The sequence below is a fragment of the Scophthalmus maximus genome, chromosome 15 (genome assembly GCF_022379125.1).
Source record: "Scophthalmus maximus strain ysfricsl-2021 chromosome 15, ASM2237912v1, whole genome shotgun sequence".
NCBI lineage: Eukaryota > Metazoa > Chordata > Actinopteri > Pleuronectiformes > Scophthalmidae > Scophthalmus > Scophthalmus maximus.
The window spans coordinates 4,077,455-4,098,652 of NC_061529.1; the positions used below are offsets into that span (position 1 = coordinate 4,077,455).

At 45.3% G+C, this 21,198-nt stretch overlaps 1 protein-coding gene across 4 annotated transcripts in view; it reads right to left on the reverse strand.

Moving 5' to 3' along the window:
* Window positions 1–20,862, reverse strand: part of pcnx1 (pecanex 1) — a 31,147-nt gene extending 10,285 nt beyond the window's left edge. The window contains exons 1-16 of one of the 4 annotated variants that reach the window (XM_035611388.2): window positions 20,535–20,862; window positions 18,548–18,762; window positions 16,017–16,122; window positions 15,378–15,414; window positions 14,481–14,537; window positions 12,621–14,369; window positions 10,394–10,523; window positions 8,183–8,376; window positions 6,451–6,544; window positions 5,461–5,518; window positions 4,455–4,672; window positions 3,241–3,394; window positions 3,005–3,037; window positions 1,867–2,038; window positions 858–968; window positions 590–681 (exon numbers count right to left, since the gene is read on the reverse strand). In XM_035611388.2, coding sequence (XP_035467281.2) covers window positions 590–681; window positions 858–968; window positions 1,867–2,038; window positions 3,005–3,037; window positions 3,241–3,394; window positions 4,455–4,672; window positions 5,461–5,518; window positions 6,451–6,544; window positions 8,183–8,376; window positions 10,394–10,523; window positions 12,621–14,369; window positions 14,481–14,537; window positions 15,378–15,414; window positions 16,017–16,122; window positions 18,548–18,762; window positions 20,535–20,687 — 3,573 coding nt within the window. In that variant the 5' untranslated portion in view covers window positions 20,688–20,862. Of the gene's footprint in view, window positions 1–589; window positions 682–857; window positions 969–1,866; window positions 2,039–3,004; window positions 3,038–3,240; window positions 3,395–4,454; window positions 4,688–5,460; window positions 5,519–6,450; window positions 6,545–8,182; window positions 8,377–10,393; window positions 10,524–12,620; window positions 14,370–14,480; window positions 14,538–15,377; window positions 15,415–16,016; window positions 16,123–18,547; window positions 18,763–20,534 lie in introns of all 4 variants that reach the window. The other 3 variants (XM_035611387.2, XM_035611390.2, XM_035611389.2) reach the window with 3 other exon arrangements.
* Between the last annotated feature and the right edge of the window lie 336 nt (window positions 20,863–21,198).

A 21,198-nucleotide genomic window follows, 5' to 3' on the forward strand; every position in this document is an offset into this window, starting at 1 on the left:
AAACATAATTCTGATGTGTTGTAGATTGTATTTTCAACTCTGTCCAAAACTGAAGTATCTACCATACAACTAGATGGATTGTCACAAAAGAGTGGACAAACATTCATGGTTCCCAGGGGATGTATCCCAATGACTTCTGTGACCCCTCTGACTTTGTTCTAGCGCCACCATGAAGTTAAAGTTCTTGAGCTGAATTGTTGTTTGCATGAACAGTTAATATATTTACATTCAAGCAGTAGTTGCTGGTTAGCAGATACTGCAGGTTTTTAAATGAAGAGCTGTGTAATGTTGGTAATATTCAAAAGAACAGCAGGAAAAAAAAAGAATTTAAAAGGAAAAAAACAGATCATTGTCGTTGCCAAGACTTTTCTTGGCAACAGTTTTCTCTCCCTCATTAAAGCAGCAACACTGAGGCATGTTTGCAGAGTTCTTCTGTTTTTCATCCTTACTTTTAACGCTGCTATGATTGTAAAATACAGTGCTGTTTATTACAGTTCTACAGTAGGATTAGACTGTATTTCTGTCACCAGAACATTTTTTTTATGACAGTTAGATGATATCCTGATTAGATTTAGACCATCAGTCTCACCTTCAGAGCTCCGTAGCAGAAGCCGTAGAGCAGAGCGACGGTGACGACGCTGCGCAGGATGCTGTACAGCGCTGACAGAAGGCTTGTAGAGGCTGCAGAGAGCACAGAAAGGCTGTCAGTGATGAGACCACAGAAGCCGACGGGCGCCGGGGGCCAGGCAGAATGCAGATCAGCACTTTTGAAACATGATGTATATATAATGTGTCTGTGATTCTGTGGAGGTCAGAGTCACCCCTGCAGCCAAGTTGTGCTTCTACAAGTCACTCACCGTTGCCCCCGAACACATGGATGTCCAGCTGCTCGAAGAGGTACATGACGAACGTGTTGACTTGTGGCAGCAGCCCCACGAAGAAGATGACGGGAAAACACAGAGTGAAAACTGCAGGGAAACGCACACACACGGAGACAGTGGGATAAAAGTAAACACTGCTTTATATTAAAATTCTTTAATTTTCCAGACGTCAGGTTTCAGATGATACAGATGACCGTGACTCTGTGTTTAATCAAGTGCGTATATATGACCGTGAGCTACAATTGTTCTTGGGTAATATTGGTGCACAGCTGCATCTCCAGGGGCAACTGCAGCAATTGTTGTTGATTGTGGTTTGATGAAAGGCGGCGTTAATATCCTCCGAACAAATAAACATTGCTCTAAGTCAAAGAGAGATTGTGGCTCACTGTAATATCTGTAATTTTTCTATCTTTTATTGATACACCACAGATCTCTAGCGAAATTGTAGGAGTTATGGATTCCTTCATTCGATGATTGTGTTAATTAAAAGGAGAATAGTTATGTTGCTTATGTTTCATCAGTCTCTTGCTTGAACAAAGTTATGTAGGAGATTGTGCATTTGCTGTCAGCCCCCTAAAGCTACAACAGTCTTCCTGCTGACATACGTCTTGCTACTGAAATATAACATTTTTATTTATTCTCTTTATATACAATATATAATATACATGGTAACAAAACTGTGTTGCATCAGTGCTACAGTGACAATAGGAACAGATTTTTATAAAGTACAAAGATATTAAAAGTGCATTTTGAATAGAAAGTGTCATTAAACATAAAATGATGTGATTATTATTCAATCTTTTTAAATAATGAAATGTTCTAAATATTTGCTCTTTAAGTGTTTTAATTATTTTTGTTATTTTATAGTTTCCCCCCCCTGTTTTAGAGCTGCTATTCAAAAAAGGTTGTTGTTGTTATAAATAACATCCCTTGCACATGAATACGACAGCTGCTCCACAGCAACACTCGGCGGCCGCCGCCTCACCTATGACGAGGTCCCTGGCCGAGGCGAGGATCAGGGAGCTGGTGAGGGCGACTCCGTACAGGGTGAATCGGGACGAGGTGATCCGCAGACTGCCGTAGTGGAGCAGCCAAATGAGGCCACAGCACAGGCAGAAGTAGACGGGCCGGCTGTAGGCTATGATACGATTATGGCCCTGCAGGGAGAAGCGCATGATGTTATAAGTGGTTCAGAAGAGGAGAAGGACTTTCTAGTCCACACTGCAGCTCAGTATTCAGAACTCATACCCTGTATGTTAAAGTAAGAAAAAGTTATTTTAATCCTAATCCTAATTTTTGGAGCTGCCACAACAAAGGAGTCTTTTCCCACCAAGCACTTGAAACTATCATTCTAATAAGTCTTTATCCATAAATAAATAATTCATTGAGTAGTCCCAGTGCCATTTGTACTCTGGGGACAGGGACACAGGTATAAACAGAAATAGCATCAAGTGTAAGGTTTCACAAGAGATGAAGAATGCCCGTCTGCTGTGAGCAGACTTCTTCAGCCCCAAGAGGCTGTGAGCTGCCCTGCTTTTTTCACCAAAGGGAGTGCTAACAGTTTACGCACCGACAAACACATTAAATAGACGGGGATTTCTCAAATGTGTCAACAACGTTGTGAAAGAGGCCGGAGTCCTCGAGGTGAGACGAGGTGAAGGCAAGAGGGATGACACAAGGGGGTGGTGGCGGAAGGACGGGGGAGAGAAATGTGGATACAAACACGGAGCTGCGGTCTAAACTCTGGCCAGCTATTTAAAGCTTGCGCCTGCAGCTGAGTAGAAGCTGCATTAATAAAAGACGCCGTTTCAGAGCAGGCCACTGATGCAAAAAGGGAGGGGGGGGGGGGGGGGGGGGGGGGGCAAAGCAACATCCCTTTCAAGAACCAGAGAAGAGAAGGAAAAAAAACCCACATACAGACAACTACGGGTCGTATTACAGATGAAAGGAAATATATTCTCCCATTTGTCAAGTGTTGAAATGCATTTTCCAGGAATTTTAATGATTATTTATTCAGAGAATATGAATCAACTTTAAGCCCCAAATGACCCCAAAATGTTAAATACTTCAAGGTGCCAAAAGTGTCAAGGGTGACAAATTAATTATGAGCAGTAATCACTTACATGTCGAGGGGAAGAGGAGTCTGGCTGGACACTCTGTCGATAAACACACAAAACTATATTACATCTTTCTTGTAAACGGCTCAGATGAAGTTAAGCATTAAAAATAAATTCCTTAAAAGGTAAAGAAAACTTTGAAAAGCTGATGTCATGTGTTTCAGCATGCCAGTACAATGGATCTCTGTTTCACTTCTTGACGTCACGTCTGACAAAGTTGTGCCGTTCACTCAACTATTCACCTTTAATAAGGAATACTGGCAACTTGCAATGACAAGGCAGAACTGAAAGACCCAGATGTCGGTGAAGAAGCCTTGGACCAGCAGCACTGAGCCCAGGAAGGCCACCAGGACAGCCAGCATCACAGCCAGCACGTTCTCCAAAACCTCGCGGTTCCTGCGACAACAGCGAAGAAGAGTCAAGAGTCCAGTTTCACTGATGCATACAAGCAGGACGGGTTTGAAAAACATCATCGGAAAAACAACATTCCAAGGTGTGGAATGTCAGATTGCACAGAGACTCCTTCAGTGATACAGTCAGCACATTAGCAATCATGTGGTTGTTATAACATCTGTTAATACTCAAATGTTCTAAATCGGGTGTTAAGATTTACAAATGTGAATAAAAGGACAGAATCTTGAAGGACAGACTGCTCCAGAGTTTGGGGTGAACAATGAACAAGATCAGCCATTCTTGGAGCGTGGAGTGATTGGTCAGTGTGTCTGAAGGCAGAAGAGGAACTGAAGAGGTCTGACCATCAAACCGAGCAGAATCTCCAAATCGATTCTGTGTTTCTCTCGTAGATATGATCTTTCTTCTCAGTGAGGCGCTTTGCAGCTGCATTCTGAATGAGCTGCAGACGAGACACGGCGAACTGAGTGACTGACTCCCACAGAATTACGGTGACCATGTCTAGTAGCGATAAAAAACAAGGTCTCCAAAATCCTTAAAAAGAGAAATGAGGAATGAAAAAAGCTCTTGTTAAATGATGACCAACCAGCATGCCTATTAGTATTAATTTATTTAGATTTCTTTTTTCTTTCGTACAAATATGAACTAAATGAGGCCTAGGATGGAACCTTGTGGTACTCCAGAGGAGATGCACCGAGGAAAGATCTTCAGACCTGGTAGTAACATCCGACATGAGAGATTTGATCACAATTTGGACAGCGCTAATTACATTTGCTAATTACAAGTAGCGTGTGTAGGATTTTTTAAAAGTTATGGTATCTCCCAGTTTTTGTCACATGTACACGCAGGTATCAGACATGGGAGTAAATACACTTGTGCAGATGTAGCAGCCATCTTTACAATGACAAGTTACACACTCATACAGATAGAAGTTTGACACACTGGAACAGTTATCTTCCCGTGCACCATAGCACAAAGGTACCTGGTGTTTAGTTAGAATTTATCAAAATAAGATGATGATGATGACTTTGCTGTGCAGCCTTACCTGTCAAACAATGCCAGCAGTGTGAGCCGGTCAAAGTGCAGGCCGACCCACAGGTACGGGAGAAGCCACAAGCGGTAGTACTGCCTGGCTTTGCCGACGGCAGAGGTGGCTGCAGGGTCGTCCTGGGCCAACGGCGCATCTTGGAGCTCCGGGCTCAGATTTCCATCCTGCTGCTCCAGCAGCTCTGGGTCCATTGTTAGCAGACGGTTCAGACGTATCTGAGGGAGGGAAATCTGTCTCACGATCACTCAAACGTATTTATACTCACATAACTCAAAGCATTTAACATGATTTTATTGAAACAGAGACATATAAAAACATTTAGAGTCAATACAAACACAATTGTTACTTTAAACAGGATTTGACTCTGGATGTTATACAGAATAAAGACTGGACCATTGCCACCCCCACCCACTCCCGGCCATCTGCATTCTCAAGGCAAAAATGTTACAAAGCCAGAATCAGATGATCAAGGCATCTTACTTTCGTTAAAACAACATTATCAGATATGTATGTAGGTGCCAGACTTTTAAGGGCTTGGAAATCCAATACGTAATTCTTAAAATGAGTTTAGTTCGAACTGGGAGCCAGTGAAGTGATTTAAAAACTGGTGTAATATGATTTTTTTTGGGGCCTGAGGTAAGTAAGAAGAAACGGAAAGAAAAGGGAGAAGGGAACGACGGCCGAGACAACAACCAAAAAACAGCTCACACTGACGGGCATGAATGCTAAAAATAATACGTGAAGCAGACATGCTTTGCTTTTTTGAACTGTTTCAGTCCGTCAGTCATCTGTCTTTCTCTGCGCGCGCACACACACACACACACACACACACACACACAAACACACACACACACACACACACACACACACACACACACACACACACACACACACACACACACACACACACACACACACACACACACACACACACACACACACACACACACACACACACACACACACACACACACACACACCAGCTCAATGGCTGAGTACTCACCAGGTCATGAGGGTAGAAGCGGACTGAGGTAGAACTGGAGAGGTGGGAGTCAGTGTCCCTGCAGGGCATGAGACCAAATGAGAACACAGATGAGAGAAAAGCATCTGCTGCACTTACTGTGTCAAATCACAGTGACCTCAAAATAAATAGCCAGTGGGCCATTTTCTTTGCTTTTGTACAGTAGTGGTCTGTTATTTTTAAATTAAATTATCTTGTGCATGTCATGGAGCCAGTACTGACTATACAAATACTTGCAAAATATTCAAATTTAAGACAATCAAAGAAGAAATCAAAAAATTGTTGCACATTTTTTTATCATTTGCCAATTTCTTTATAGAAATTGGCAAATGATAGTAGCTAAAATTAAGTAGCTAAAATTGTTCTTTTTTTTTAATCAAACCTTAAAACTGAATTTTAGATGACATCCTAATTTCTTGCATCTACTTTAAATTTAAAGACAGAGGATGTGTAAGACTGTCAATTTGTTGAGCTGCAAGAGTTTGTTGGTTAAAAGATGAGCATGAGTGGTATTGATCACCACCGTACGTCGATCACTCGCTATCAGTGCAAGGAACAGCTATGTATCATCTGCATATAAAATAATAATAATAGGAGAGGTTCAGGGCTGCAAAACAGAATTAATGTAATCATCATTTTTTTCTGATGATACTTTTCTAGATTAACAGACTAATCACTGGATCTATAAAAGAGTGAAAATGCTAATGTTAGTTTCTTCAAGTCTAAGGTGACATCTTTCAAGTTAACTGCTTTGCCAGACTCATGGTTGAAAACCCAGTTGTCTTTCACATGAGACAAAGAAACCGAGAAGCTAGAGCTAATAAGAGACAAACAAGTAATCAGCTATTAAAATAGTTTTCACATTTTCTCTTAATCCACAAATCACCAAATTATTGTGGGTTCGAGAGAAAAATAAACCCTCATCTTGTTCAATAAAAGGAGCGAGAGGTGTATGATCATCTTGGCACTAACCATATGTTATTGGAGGCTCGTCTGGTTGCAGGTTCAAAGTTGACCAGGGACATGTCACATCCACCAGCCTCATACAAGGAGGGAGTGAGCTTTCCTGGAGAGACACCACAACAGAGAGAGAAAGAAGCACGGTCAGTTCACTGAACACAAGAGCAGAGAGTTTCACTTTGTCTGTTGGAATAATGTCATTAAACTGGACGTTTACAAACGGGGGAATTAGAGAGCTTTGGGGGGATATTAGTGTGTTCGCTTGAGCCAATGGGATTACTGAATGAATGTGCCCTCTCCCAGAGAGGCAAGTCGGTCGTTTCCTGCTCGTCTTGGAGAGCAGTCGCCTTGTTCCCGACTGTGCTTCTGTTGATTATGTGGAGATTTATTCCCCTTTATCCTCTCATGAGGTAAGAAAGTGTCAGTCAAACGTAGACGACACGAGGCTCAACAACTAAATGAAGACAAAAACACTCAACTTATTTCATATTAGACTCACAGTGTCAACTGAAGTGAACTATCTCGACCAGATGTGCAATCGTTCAGGAGAACGCCAAACACATTTCATATTAAGAAATCAATTCCTGTAATTTCAAAAACAGCTGGGGATACAAGAAATGTTGCTATGGTAACACCATTCGCACTCAGGTCAATGGAACCTTGATTTCAATCCAAACTATTTATATTGTTTGTGTTTTTAATAATATAGTTATTACAGAATGATTTGGAAAGACATTTTCAGATGCATGATAAGTCAATACAAAATATGTTGCACAGCCAAGTGAATATTGTCCAGTCTGAAATAACATGTGTCAAGAAGACATGGTCAAAAAAACAAAACATCCAAAGTTTCCATAACAAAATATTATTTTTGGTGCATTTCTGTAATTTGGAGGGTTGTTCTCATATTTTTCGTTCCTAAGAAGAATTGTTCAACAACAGAAAATATGACTTTTGGGAAATTTATTAAAGCACTTGTATTTATCTAAGGATATTTGATCAGGCACGACCCACTGTGCAATGCAGGAAATCTTCAGAGATCAACAAAAGGAAAATATTTTCAAATGATGTTTTTAGGCAACTGGGGACAGGCGTTAAAAAAAAGCCATGTTCTCATCAGCGGTGCATGTAAACTTGGACTCTGTGCCGAAGAAGTTAAGTCATACGCAGAGAGAAAAGAACTATTAAAAAAACGCTCTGAGATTACAAGCAGAGACCATACAGAGACCACCAAGTGTGTCAACACAAGAATCCGCTCCGGCTGAAATTGTGAGTAGGAGTAGTAATCTGTTTACCACTGGTTCAGAGGAAGGACATCACACAGCTCTTCAGAGATATCAACAAAACATGTTTCTGTGAATTCGTCCGGCAGCGATCGACCCTGTGGTGTCAGCGCTGGGAGTGAGAACGCTGTGACCAATAGGTAACGTCCTCGTCCGACAGACACGTTATCACAGACGGGGATAAATGGAGCACGGATAATTGGGCTCGGCTTTGACTCATGGCAACAATCCACCGACCGTGGACAACAGTGATCTGCTGGGACAGACGGCAACAGTCGTATCTGTGACCAGCTCTCTTCAAGCGATTCCAAACCATCGAAGCCAAAGCATTTAAAACCAGTACGACACCGCATGACAAAGACATCCGGATCGGCCACGAGGATCCGCTTAACGACTAGTGACGCTCTCCTCTGCGAGACATTCCTTAATCTTAACATCTCAGCTCTCCGTGCGCTCCCTACCAAAGTCGTCCTGCAAGCTGGTAGCGCCGACGGTCGAGGCCTTGTCCTGAGAACCCTCCAGGTGTGTGCTTCCGTTCCTGGCCAGCAGGGAGGTGCTTGTGCTGAGCACGGTCACCTGGGACGGGGTTCTGGATGGCTGACCTTTCACCTGGGAAGTAGAAGGCTGGGAGGCCTGGCTGAGAGCCTCCTGAAGACTGTTGGGAGGAGAAGGGAGAAGGGGGAGGAAATGAGGGTGTGGGGGGGGGAACTGTTGATATGCAACATCATCACATGGGGAGGGGGAATGAGGTAATTTCACAATAGAGGGATATCAGCTGGTGTGATGCACATGCTTGTTGCCATAGCGGAGGTCCCACACTCATTTGACTCTTTTCATTGCAATTATTCCTTTTAATTCTTTAAATCTAAACCGACGTTAAAGCTGCTTTCTGTCTCTTGTCTGACCACAAATTTGAAATCTAGTCACTTTCACGTGATTTGCATCATGTTGTCAGTTTTCTAATTGTCGCCATCTTGCTTTTCAAGAGTTAGTGTTCACATCAACTGCAAATATTGGTGACCTGTGACACACACAGACGTGCTATTTTGAGGAAATATCACATCACAACCGTCTTTATCATTTGTGTTTCTTTATGTGTCAGATCTGCAGACGGACCTCCGTCACGGCACCAGACATGGATGAGATTTGTGACGCCGAGAGAGAAGGCCTGTACATGAAATGTTGAGTGAACCGTTTCCACTTCTTGACTAAGCTCTTTGTGCTTTTGGTACGAATGTGTCCGAAGAATAAAAAGATATGTATATGATTGTGTATCCACTCAAATTTTACACAATGCTAATCCTCAATGGTGGTGATAAATTCCATCACTGCTGGATCAGTAGTAATACACAGATCCCCTTCCTCATTTTTGAGTAGTCAGACATTGAAAAACGATGAGCCAAAGCAGAAGGTGTCCGGTGCTTCGCGCAGGGAGTGAAGGGACGGGGGAGGGAGGGAGGGGAAATCAGTGGAAGAGGGAACAATTTTGCAAGTCGACCGACCCCTGGCAGGCTGCATTTTTTTTTTCCCCCCCTTGCTAAACATTTTTTTCGAGGCTCAAAATTTATTTTGTGACCTTGTGATACACATGCAGGAAAACCTGCAGCGCTTTGGCTACACTCGAGTGGCCACTGGCAGTTGTGCAGACCGGAGGGGAACCGGATAGACATCCACAGCATAAGACCAGTGGAACAAAGTATTGCCACATAATACAAAGTTTCCCAGATATAACTCCGAGGAGTAGTAGACTTACTTTTCTTAAGGTCACAGGAAGCAACACACTTACACAGGCTGCTTCCTGTGACCTCCACAGTAGTGGCATGGTCTCTCTAATTAGTCCACAACCTCAGCAGTGAAGGAGCATTCTAACTATTCTGCCGCGCTGCAGACGATCACGTCAGGTCAGCGTCATCTTGGACGGCAAACATTATTAAACCCAGACTCCAAAAAGGACTTTTTCTAGGTAAGTGCCAATACAAAGTCAGGGAGAGACGCCTGCAGACCATTTAAGTTCTGTAGTGCAGCGTTGAAACATTAAAATGACAGTAAAAATGGTTTTACATCATCATAATAAAATTTGGGTTATAGTTATAGTGTTGAACTTGCAAAATTGGTGTAAAAAAAAAAAAAAGATGGCCACTTAAAGTCAACTGAAGAGCAGCTACAGACAAAAAACAGAGCAAATTCCAGTGGGTGAAAACTGCAGACCGTTGATTTTTAAAATCATAAATATCATATTCGTCCCTGTCTTGAGAAAGTTTTCTAAAAAAAAAGAAGGGGAAAAGCAATTGATACAGCAGAACGTCTGAAAAGTATTGAATGAATCATGCAAAGTTCTGAGAGGAGATGGTTTGTCAGACAACCAGATTGGTGAGACCTTCGAAAGGACTTTTTTGATACCATGCCCAAAATGTGCAATTGCAAATATTAGAAAGTGTGACAACAGGATGAAAAGAGCGGAGGGCCTGAGAGAAGCAGGACCAGAGACATCACATGCGGAGCGGAGAGACACGCCCATCCAGCAAGAGAGAAAGTGTCTCGCTGGATGTCACGCACAGAATGGGAGGCGCAAAAAAAACCCCCCAAAAAACAACAAGAGCGCCGCCTGGCAACATGCTCACACCAGGCAACACAACGACGGAAACGACTTGCTGCTCCATGCACGGGCGTACCTGAGAGGAGATCCAATGAGAGAGGCGGGCGGGGTGGGGTTACTCCCTGCGTTGTGTCGCCGCCGCACTGCCTGCCGACGGAACGTGCTACGCTCGCGCCGAAATACGACCGTCTCCTCGCTCCCCGGGGCTGTTGTGGCGAGAGACATTATGAGCCCGTCAGCTCGGGTGGCTCCTCTCTCTGAGAGCTTTGTGTGGTAGTGGGGAACTAATGGTCCCGTATATGTAATGCCGGGGGTTCAGATACATTTCAAAAACAGAGCAACAACAATTTCAAAAACTGCGGCCTCCAGAGTCAGACTACTTAAAAGGGGAGTTTCCCTCAAAAGGAGAGCATTTCCCATCGCTGTCCCATTAATTCCTCTGCTGTTGCCGTCAAACATGACAACCCCCTACCCCACAAAATTGGCACATTTTCCAGAAAAATTGTGAAGCTGAGTCAAAAGAATGGTGTTGGGAAAGTCAGTGAACCATTGTCCAAGAACAACCTGGTGGGTTCTATCAAGGTTATAACACAGGTCACCGCTGCTCTCACACGTGCACTGGAGTCTGGACATTTTCCCGAACGTTTCCAAAGTGGCTGCATAAGAGAATGAAAATGTTGCTCCCTGACATTTTCCGGAACTGTTCCTGCCAGCGCCCCCAAAATGTCAAAAATATCAGAGTGAGTGTGTGTGAGGATGAAGAAGGAAAATGGAACGGTAAACTCCGGACCCATTGACGTGTTCCGGAGACTGAAAACAACTCATGTAACTGTGGAAAGAAGAAATAACATAACGCGTTCTTCCTAATACAAATCAAAATGCTAAATTCAATCCACACGCAGCTGCTACGTGGGTCACAGACGGCGGCTGTCGTGTTTATGACTCTTTATCTAATTGTGCTTCTGCTATGTCAAATGTTTTACATTTAACAGTGTAACCGCCATTGTGACTTGTGACCACGGTGGCTGGTGCCAACGTTGCGTCGTCTCGCTGTAATGACGTTAGCTCCTGGAGAAGAGCTGGTGGAATCGGACTGTAAGCAAAGGAAAACATGTCTGTGCTGGTGAGATACAGTTTATTCTTGTGAAAACACCATTAAAAAGGTTCGTCTGCGACACGCTGCAATAGAAGACTATTCACAGACACGGAATACTAAATGACTTTGCAGGCTGTGGCTAAAGTTAGGCAACTTGAGACTAAAAGCGACAAAACCAAAAGTGCAAAACAGGAAGGAGGTGAATTTGCTGACCGGTTTTATCTTTTACGAGAAAGGTTGCTCAATGTTTCTGCAATAAATGAACAATAATCCCATCATGCTGTTTAACAATGAGCATACAGACATTTTCCATGTCCAACGACATTCCCACCACTGACAACTTCAACCAAGTAACACTGTGCTAGATTTGACTGTCAGCTAATGCACCCATCCGTGTGACCTGGGTTAATAAAACATAAATAAATAACTGAATTATACGGGGCAGAGACGGCGGGGATCCGAGCAGAAGAAATTAATGACTGATTATGGAGACTTTTCTTTCTGGACAACTGTTGTCATGTCCTGCCTCTAATATCGAATCATCCCAGGAAGCTGAGAAACAATAAGCACCAAGATCATAAAAAAAAAAACAATGTTCACGTGACACAGAGGCCGGACGAGAACTCGGTAAAGATACAAGATATGTGAGGGGGAGGGGATGTGCATTAAAACTCAGTGCGTATGACACTAATCAGAGAGCTGCTGTTTGTCTAACCTCAGCACAAAGCACACACTGTGCCGTCATGCTAATAGTGATCTGTGCAGGGAACACTGCGCTCGGGTCAGGACTGTCACTCCATGGAAACTCACCATGGTGACGCTGAATGAGCGAGGCAGACAACACGCACGCACACACGAGCGCGCACACACAATGATGAAGAAAGACTAATGTCTGGGGGCGGACATCTAGAACTGACACAATTTGATCAACTCCATCGTTATGCCTCCTCCTTAGGGCCAGAAAGCAGTGATCCAAGTAGGCATTATAAATGGTTTCCAGGAATTTTATGTTCAATACACATATCAAAAAATATATCAATACCAGCGTAATGGTGTCTGTATTCTGTGGAACCAAGTGGAGTAAACAGAACCTTTAAATGCGGATGGGGTTGAACACAACCTTTCCTCAGTCATCAAACATTAGTCGTGGACCAGGCAGAATGCGGGTGTGTACAGTATGTTGGAGCGCTGTGTGTGTGGTACGTACCCCGCAGGGAAGCAGCAGTGGCATCGTGAGGCTCAGCGAAAGCCGCCTGGTTGGGCAGACTGTTTCTGGAGCGGGTCACCGACTCCAGCTGGGAGGCCCGGCCCAGTAGGGACGCTGCGTCTAGGACTTCCCCTTCTTTGGCTTCCAGGTCCGACTTTGAGGTGGTGAGGGGCCGAGGCCCCGCCGGAGCGCCGAGGCGACTGGGGTCATTAAGGCAGGCAGCCGTACCACTGTCCAAGCTCAGCACTCTGGCGTGCGTTTTGGCGCTGCCCGTGCTGGGGGTCCGGCGGGAGGGGCGCCGCTTCCCTCCGGCTCGAACTCCCGCCTCGGAACCCGCCACAGCTTTCACTGTGGGGGAAGAAGAGGAGCCGGCGGTAGCTGCAGTGTGCTTGGCTTTCAGGGCCCGGTAGCGGCCCTCTGGTGAGTGGCAGGAGCGGGAAGTGGTGCTGGATGAGCTGTCTGTGCTTAGGTGGTGGGTGGAGTGGAGACTGGAGGCACAGCTGAATTCACTCTGATCACTGGAGTCCTCCTCTCCACCCCCGGTGAACACGGCGCTACAAGGCTTGGCCATGCCGCGCAAAGACACGTAGTCCCTGTGACGGCTGGCGTCGAAGCTGCTCGCCCTTTTCTTGCCAGTCCGCCGACGTCCACTGCGCCCCGTCGACAGGGAAGAAGTCCTCTGAACGTTGTTGCCTGACTTTGGTTGAACGTCCCCCTTCGCCTGCTCCTGCTCCATGGCATCTACATTCGTAGAGCCATCGGCACAGGTCCTGACACCAGGCTCTCCCTGGCTCCTGCCAGATTCCCCCAGCTCTTGAGTCGCAGAGGACGATGTGTCAGCGGGTTGTTTAGCAGTCAGCTCATTGGCGTGAGGGTTTTTATTGGCCTCCCTGGAGGGAAGGTTACTGAGACCTCGGGAGCTGAGACTGCCGAGGTTCGTAGTCCTGTCATCTGCAGGAGCAGACACAGCGTCTCCCCTGTTACGTACACGCTCATCCCCTGAAAGTGAGAGCAGGCTCTCCACATGCGTAGAGCTGGTCTGCTCACTGTGAAAGCTGCTAATAGTGCTGTTGGTGTCCCTGTCCGTCCCACTGCAGTAGCTCTCAGTGGAGCCACTGCTGCGAGTGCTCAGGCTCCTCAGGCTATCAGCACTGTGCCCCCCTCCCTGGGTCTTTCCTCCTCCACCAGAGCCTTTCCCGCCCCCGCCGCCACCACCTGCGTCCACCTGGTACAGTCCCGAGCTGCCTTCCCCTGCCTCCCTGGAGGCTGAGCGGGCAACTCTGCGCTGTTGTTGTTCTTTGTGCCTGTAGCACTCGACTCCAGAGGTGGAGGGCACGGCGTGGTCCTGCTGGTACAGCTGCTCGGCCTCCACCCTGTCACACACCCCGGGCCTGTGTGGTCTGGCTGTCTCCAGCTCACGTACAGGGTCGAGGCCACCTCTTCTAGGGGGAGGGTACGAAGCAAAGTCAGGCAGACACGGGTCGGGGAAAGCGGAACCCGCCGAGCTGGAGGTGCGAGGCAGTCCCCGCGAACGGAGCTCTTTCCTAAAGGTCTGCGATTGCATGGATGCATGACTGGTCACCTCTGTGTCACAGGACGAGTGCGACAGGCTGAAGTGATAAGCAGCAGAGTTACAGAGATCAGCAGGCTCCCGGGAGAGCTCCGAGGGACACAGGGAAGTCGATGGCTGCATGGAGGCGAAGGAGTCGTTGGGAACGAGGCAGTACATCTTGGCATCTGACAGCAGATCTAAGTGGAGAGCAAGAAATGAGGAACAATGAGGAAGGTGTAGAAATTTCACAGTCACCAACACAAAAAAAACTAACGTTTTGCTTCTACGTGAATGCTACGCGTGTTTACCATGATCATGACTGCAGCTCTCAACAAGAGTCAAGCTGATGTCATCTGAGGTCTTTCCTGCAATGATAGAAAGAAAGACATTAAGAGATTTATCTCCGGACATCCACAGATAACTTGGCCTCTACTGAGGATAAAGAAATACCAGTTTTTGGAGGCGGCCTTAGTTGTGAACCTGAAACATACAATTATGATGGAACGATTAGCTGCTCAGAGAAGATTCCTTGACTGCAGTGATGGCTGCGGGAGATAAACCTTTGACCAAAGACGTGACTTCAATTTTTGCAATCCTCAAATACTGCAAGAGTAGTCAGACACTTCATTGGAGTTTGTGATGGACAGTCTGGAGTATATGGAGAAGACGGAACCCTTGACGGGAAGACGATTAAAACGCTAAAGCCCAGCAGGGCCCATGTCCCAACTGAGACCACTTCCTGTCATCACAACCACCAGCTAATTAGAAGACTCGCTGAATTATTCAGACGACGCAGTCGCCTCACTCTAACACTCACAACGACGGACCCGAAGAGCAAAGCTACAAGTTCATTTTATTGTCGTCTTCTTCTCCTCAGAAGACTGTTGTAATAAAGAGTTCCTGGAGAACGACTCCCATGCTGCATCTTTTCAGTTGCTTTTCCCCCCACACTCAGCAGTGCCCGTCTAATGTTGCCTTATCTGGACTGTTGAGGTCACAGTAACGCTGAGTCAGACTACAGCTCCGGGGCAGCTCGGGTGATCATGGCCAGAGATGCAGCGAATCCCAAAAACAGAGAATGCAATACACGGTTTTAAAGAAAGATGTGAAAGAAAACTGACCAGAGTCACATAAGCATAGAGAAACAGTGATTTGTTTAAAATGATTTTAGGATTCATGACAAGCTAGTGGATAGTCATAGTTACCTTTGGCAACTGTTGCTCTTCCGTGGGTGGATGCGATCTGAAATTTGAGGAAAAGGATGAAGTCAAGACATTTATCTTTTGAATAAAAGGTTGGTCCAGACATCAAAAGAACCTTCGCGAAGGCAAACCGACACGGCGCGTGATCAGTAAAGAAAAATAGCATCCCTAACAGAGGGGAGTTTTGGTTTCCCTTCCTACTGAGCACAAGGCAGCGGAGCAGAACACGCCGGCTGATTAGCAATCAAGGGCAAACTGTCGAAAATCCAATGGGGATTCGGAGGTTAAAGATATCTCACGGGATAAATAACTTTGAATATTAAAAGGCGATATCTGCTGACAGCAAGCTATGCAAGGGTCATACGTAATGAAACCCCCCCTCCGCATGTAAGCACATGTACGCATGAATGCAGTACTTGCTCGGACCACTAGGCTCATAGTTGTTGCTGCACGTTTGCTGTATTTTATTTTGAACGAGTCAAATAAAAAAAATAAAAAAGATCACTCATATTACATTCAAGTATATTTGCCTACTCTTCCTGAAAAAGAAGGAGGGGGAGGTGTCGGGTCTTGATCGGGGTCACATTACATTCAGCCCAGTTTAGTGTCGAGCACGCAGCGAGAAAACAGCGCTCTGCTTACCTGCTGGTTAGACTCCATCCCGATATAGGAGTTCCTGGAACTGCAGTCCACTGGCGGAGTCTCTTGCCTGATGAAGTCTGCCATCTCGATACCCCCTCCAGGGTCCCTGGACAGACACACAAACACATAAACACATAAACACATAAACACACACACACACACACTTGTATAATCAGCAGAGACAGAGAGTACACCCCCTCCCACAAATGGATGGTGCAGGGCAAAATGTGCCATTCTTCCTGTTTAGATGGTTTTAAATCTCATCTCTGTCAAATGTAAATTACCTGCTTCAATTCAAGTACAAACACATCATGTAATTTCATCACAACAGGCCTTTTAGTTTACATCCTTTATATGACGACAGAAACCGAAGTGAAGGAACAAAAACAGATGTGAGTATCCATGTGGATTTTCTCAAAGCCCTAAATTTAGCCCGGACGTGCTCGTTTGAACCAGTCGGTATGTCGAAACAAACAACTTGCCAAGGGTTGTCTACAAATCATCTCCACATGCCAGAAAATGTTTCAAAAAGGCTCAAAACCGCACAAAATGGGCCAAAGTAATGAGTTACATCACGTAGCTTGGATGAATGGAGACTGGGAGGGGGGGAAAGGGACCGGCGAGGAGAAGAAAATGGGTGTCGGCGCAAAAAAGAAAACACCTTAATCAGCTTCGAGCTCAGCTTCTCGTCTCTACTGTAAACTCAAACAACCTGGAATGTAACTCCAGATGTGCGGGCAAAGCTGCTGCGACTGCTCCTGTGGTTGGGAGCGCTCTTTTTTTTTCTTGTTGCCTTTCCCCTCGCTCAGCGTCCTGCTAAGCGCTCCCTCCGGAATGTGGGTATGAGTCACCTCTTTGAGTGGAAGGGCAGTAAAACGCAAGAACCTCACTGGCATTTGTTCCTTCTGAATAAGACCAGACTATAAAAATAAAAAATAAAAAAGACTGGCATTAGGAGTTGGGATACTGCTCTGTTTTCTACTTTGCAATATGTCACAGTAACGGCAGATAATATCAATATGAATTACTTTTTCAACTTGTTTAATCCATTATTGGTTGTTAATGTTCTTGTTCTGTGGTATTGTTTCATTTTGTTTTAGAAAACAGGAGGCGTATTGAGTCCTGCAAAAAACATTCATGCTAAACATTAACATCATATTAATGCGGCCATTAATTACTCTAATTGAGGCATTAATAGCACATATTTCACCGTCAACGAACCTGTCTTGGTATGCAACCCATAAGATGAATGGGTTGCATATTAAATTCTGTATCTTTGTGCATTAATAAGAATATTATGGGGTTTCAAGTGAAAGCAGGAAACCAGAGGAGCAGTTTTGTCTAATCAGGATATTAATAATTCTAAACAGATTTTTATTCCAAGCGTAAAATAGCAGATGAGACGCGCCGATGCGTTTACACTGAACCGTTTAATGTAAATGCTGATTCGTGTGCATTGTCCCCAATGAATCAAGAATAAACAAACACTTTATTCAGTTAGTTGCTGCGAAATCTAATAGGATCATCTGCTCTATGAAGGGAACAGTGGTAGAAAAAGTTATAACAAGTTCCGTTGTGTGATTTTCAGAGTTCATATTCATGTGTCGACACGCGCACTGGGAAGTAACGATACAGAAATAGCTCTCACAGTTTAAGGTTCTGCAATCTGCATAGCATGCAGAATGGAAGAAGACAGAGAGTCTTGTGACACAGTGATAATGACTGAAAATCCAGAAGTATGAAAAAAGAAAATCCACTCGAAGCACCGTGAGGAAGTTTTGGCCTCCAGATTTTTAGCTCTGGAGCACGTGAGCAACGCAAGAAACATGTTCCTCCCTGCCAACGGTTTCTCACCACAGAAAATCAACACGCAAAGAAACACAGCAGATATTCTAAGGGGAAGAAAATGAGTCAGGCCTCAAGGACACAAAACATGTGTTTGGGTGAGAGACATTGAACGTAAACAGTGCTTTTGTTTGCACAACCCTCAGGGTTTAAATATAAAAGTGCAGCTTTGTGTGTCAAAAACAACACACTCCTCAACACAAGTCATACTGTGGACAAATTAAATGTAATTTAAATGGTAGATTACTATAAATTTTCCCAGAGGTGCCCTGTCAGGTTTTGCTTGCATGGTGTTTATCATCTAATACCTTGAACTACCTAAAAATAATGTTCCCCTCTCTCTCTGTTACAAAACTTTGCTACAACTTAGCAAAAAATTAAAAAAAAATTGGTCTACAGTTACTTTCCCCGTCATGACTTGTCCCGCGCTTTTTTTCACCTTTCACCGCCGAACGACTTGACCTTTGACCTCACATCTGATGGACTAGTCTAGATTACATCACCGTCGTGATCATGTGATCATTGATCAGGAAGCAAGACAGCCTCTACCTACAATACTCCTACACAGTATTCACAGAATACTTTGTGTGCTTCATCATCATCATCATCATCATCATCATCACAAAGCATCTTTGTCTCCCGTAAAAATCAAATCCACCATTGAGCTGCGTGAGACGTGAGCTTACCCCGGGCCGTTGCTGTCCTCGCGGCGGGTGACGCCTCCATCGTTGGCCCCCTCGGTGCCGCCTCTGCTGCCCTGACTCTCCTTGGCCTGGTGCTCCACCACCTCCCCCTCATCCAGGGCATGGTGGAGGCGGTAGTTCACCGTCTTCAGCAGCAGGAACATGGCGGCGATCACGCCACAGTAGATTCCCACGATCACCATGGTCGGTGGCAGGGCCTGGGGAATCACACAAAGAAGCAAAAAATGTTGTGATATTTTAATGTCATATCAATATTATTTTCCTGGTTTGTACTTCGATTTTTGAGGTTTAAAAGGGAAGGTGATATACATTTTTTAAAGGCTCCAAAATGAGAATGAGACAACAACAGGTTGACAGATAAATAATGTCTGCTTGAAGGACATTCTCTCCTCTTACGATGAGTGACAGCCGACATACGAAGAGCTAACGATCAGTTGATTAGTCAACTGACAAAAAAACAATATGCAACTATTTTGACGATTAATAATTTCAAGTCACAAGTTTCAGTCTCCTAAAACAGGAGATTTGCTGCTTGTCTTTGAAAGTTGAAAGTTGAATTTGTTGGCAGTTTGGGGGACTTTGGTCAAATAAATACATTTTTTGTTGTTGACATTTCATAGATTAAACAATCAATCAATTAATCGGAAAGAATAGCGGACAGAGATAATGAACACGATGATCGATTGCTGCCCTGGTGCTTGCAAGAATCGAACCTCACACACGAAAGCAGCTGAACATTTACTTCATATATTATCGCGTTGATTAGTTATGATGCGTATTGGCACTTAACGAACAATATTTCTTGGTTTTTTTTAGGAGGGAAGCTATCAGCAGACACTAGGTGTCCCGAGCTCCAGCTCCTGCTTGTCCCTGTTGTCCTTGAGACCCCACCACCACCCCACCTTGCATCTGTGTGCAGTTATAACAAACAGCAGCGCCACTCACCTACTCTCAATAACCTGTGGCTCGATGCAAAACCACAGATCCGACCGACACATGTCCACTCCAGGAATAGAACGGAAACCCACAAACCGATATGAAACACCGGCTTCTCGATATAGAACAAAACAGCCAGTGTGCTCCAGCAAACGGGCCATTTCCTGACACGAGCACATTCGCAGAGGTGCATTTCACTGACATATCGTGTCAAATGTTGAAATCAGTGGACCACATCACTAATATTGATGTGAGAGTTTAGGGGGCAAAGGGAAACACAAATATTTTTTTTCTCCCCTGTGCAAAAAACAATGAAAAGCGAACAAAGAGTCCTTGTTGACACAAGAGGACGAACCGTCCACAGACACTCGTCTGACTCTCTGTCTCCACACTTGCAGCTACATCCCAACTGGTGGCCTCTCAGAAACTGGTGCTGCCGCAAATCACAGCCGACGGGGGGGGGGGGGGGGGGGGGGGGGGGGGGACCAGTAGATAACGGGAGGAGGAGGAGAGAAGGGGGGAGGAGGAGGAGAAAATTTAATTCACTGCTTTTGTGTGTAATCGCCTGCTGCTAATAGCCTGGCGGGGTTTTTTTTTATTTTTTTTTTTGTAGTGAATTTAGACAACAAAAGAGCATTCTGGTCCAATCCAGTTGATGGACGGTTCTACGTTATATTCTTTTTTTTTTATTTGATATTTTAGACATGACTTGTTCACCTTGAATGAGGTTTTTATCCGCTGATAAAAAAAATGCAACATATTGTTGTTGGTGGTTTTTGAGGAGTATTTTTTTTTTTTAATTTAAAGTGACGTTACATCGTCTGAAGCTTCAGATGATGGACCGACACGGACCGTTAGTATCCTGCTTGGCCGCGCTCACACACACACACGGACACACACACGGACACGGACACACACACACACACGGACGGACACACACACACACACACACACACGGACAGTCGCTTTGGTAACTTGTCGTTGTTGGAAACATCGAGTTAAGACTAACAACAACAACGGCGACGCAGCTCACCATGTACAGCGTGAAGGGGAAACATAGCAGGAAGAGCCAGGTGTAGAGGTGCAACGCGTTGACGAACGTGTTCTGGTCGGGGTCGTAGTACCATCCGCCCGTGACCGAAGCCCAGACCCCCTGCCTCAGGATCTGGAGCGTCTGCGACCCCATGTTGTTTCAGTCCCCCCTCTTCTTCTTCCTCCTCCGTCCGACGACTCGAACGAACCCGAGCGGAACCGAACAGGGGGGGCGGGGGGGGGGGGGTCGACACGCTGGCTAGCGGCGGCCGCCGAACGTGACGAACGGCGCAGCACCGTTTCCAGACGCTGGCCCGAAAATCCCCTCTGCAGCCATCTTCTTCTTCTTCTTCTTCGTCTTCTTCTGCTGCTGCTGCCGCTGCTTCTTCTTCTGCTGTTTCCAGTCCTCCAGCCGAGGAGACTGATATCCCACCACGCCCTGCGAGAGGACTTTCTTCTTCGTGGCTTTGGCTGCGCGGTAGCCAGAGGTAGCAAGCGGCTCTGCTCCTGACCTGCTGCGGAACATGTACAAAAAAGTCTGTGGGGCATCTTTGCTTTGTGTGATTCGTGCACTTTTCTGGGTTTGTGGGAGAAAAGAACGCCCGCATATTTTCCGAGTGACTGTGTGCGTTTTGACGTCAACATGATTCAACGGTGATGCACAG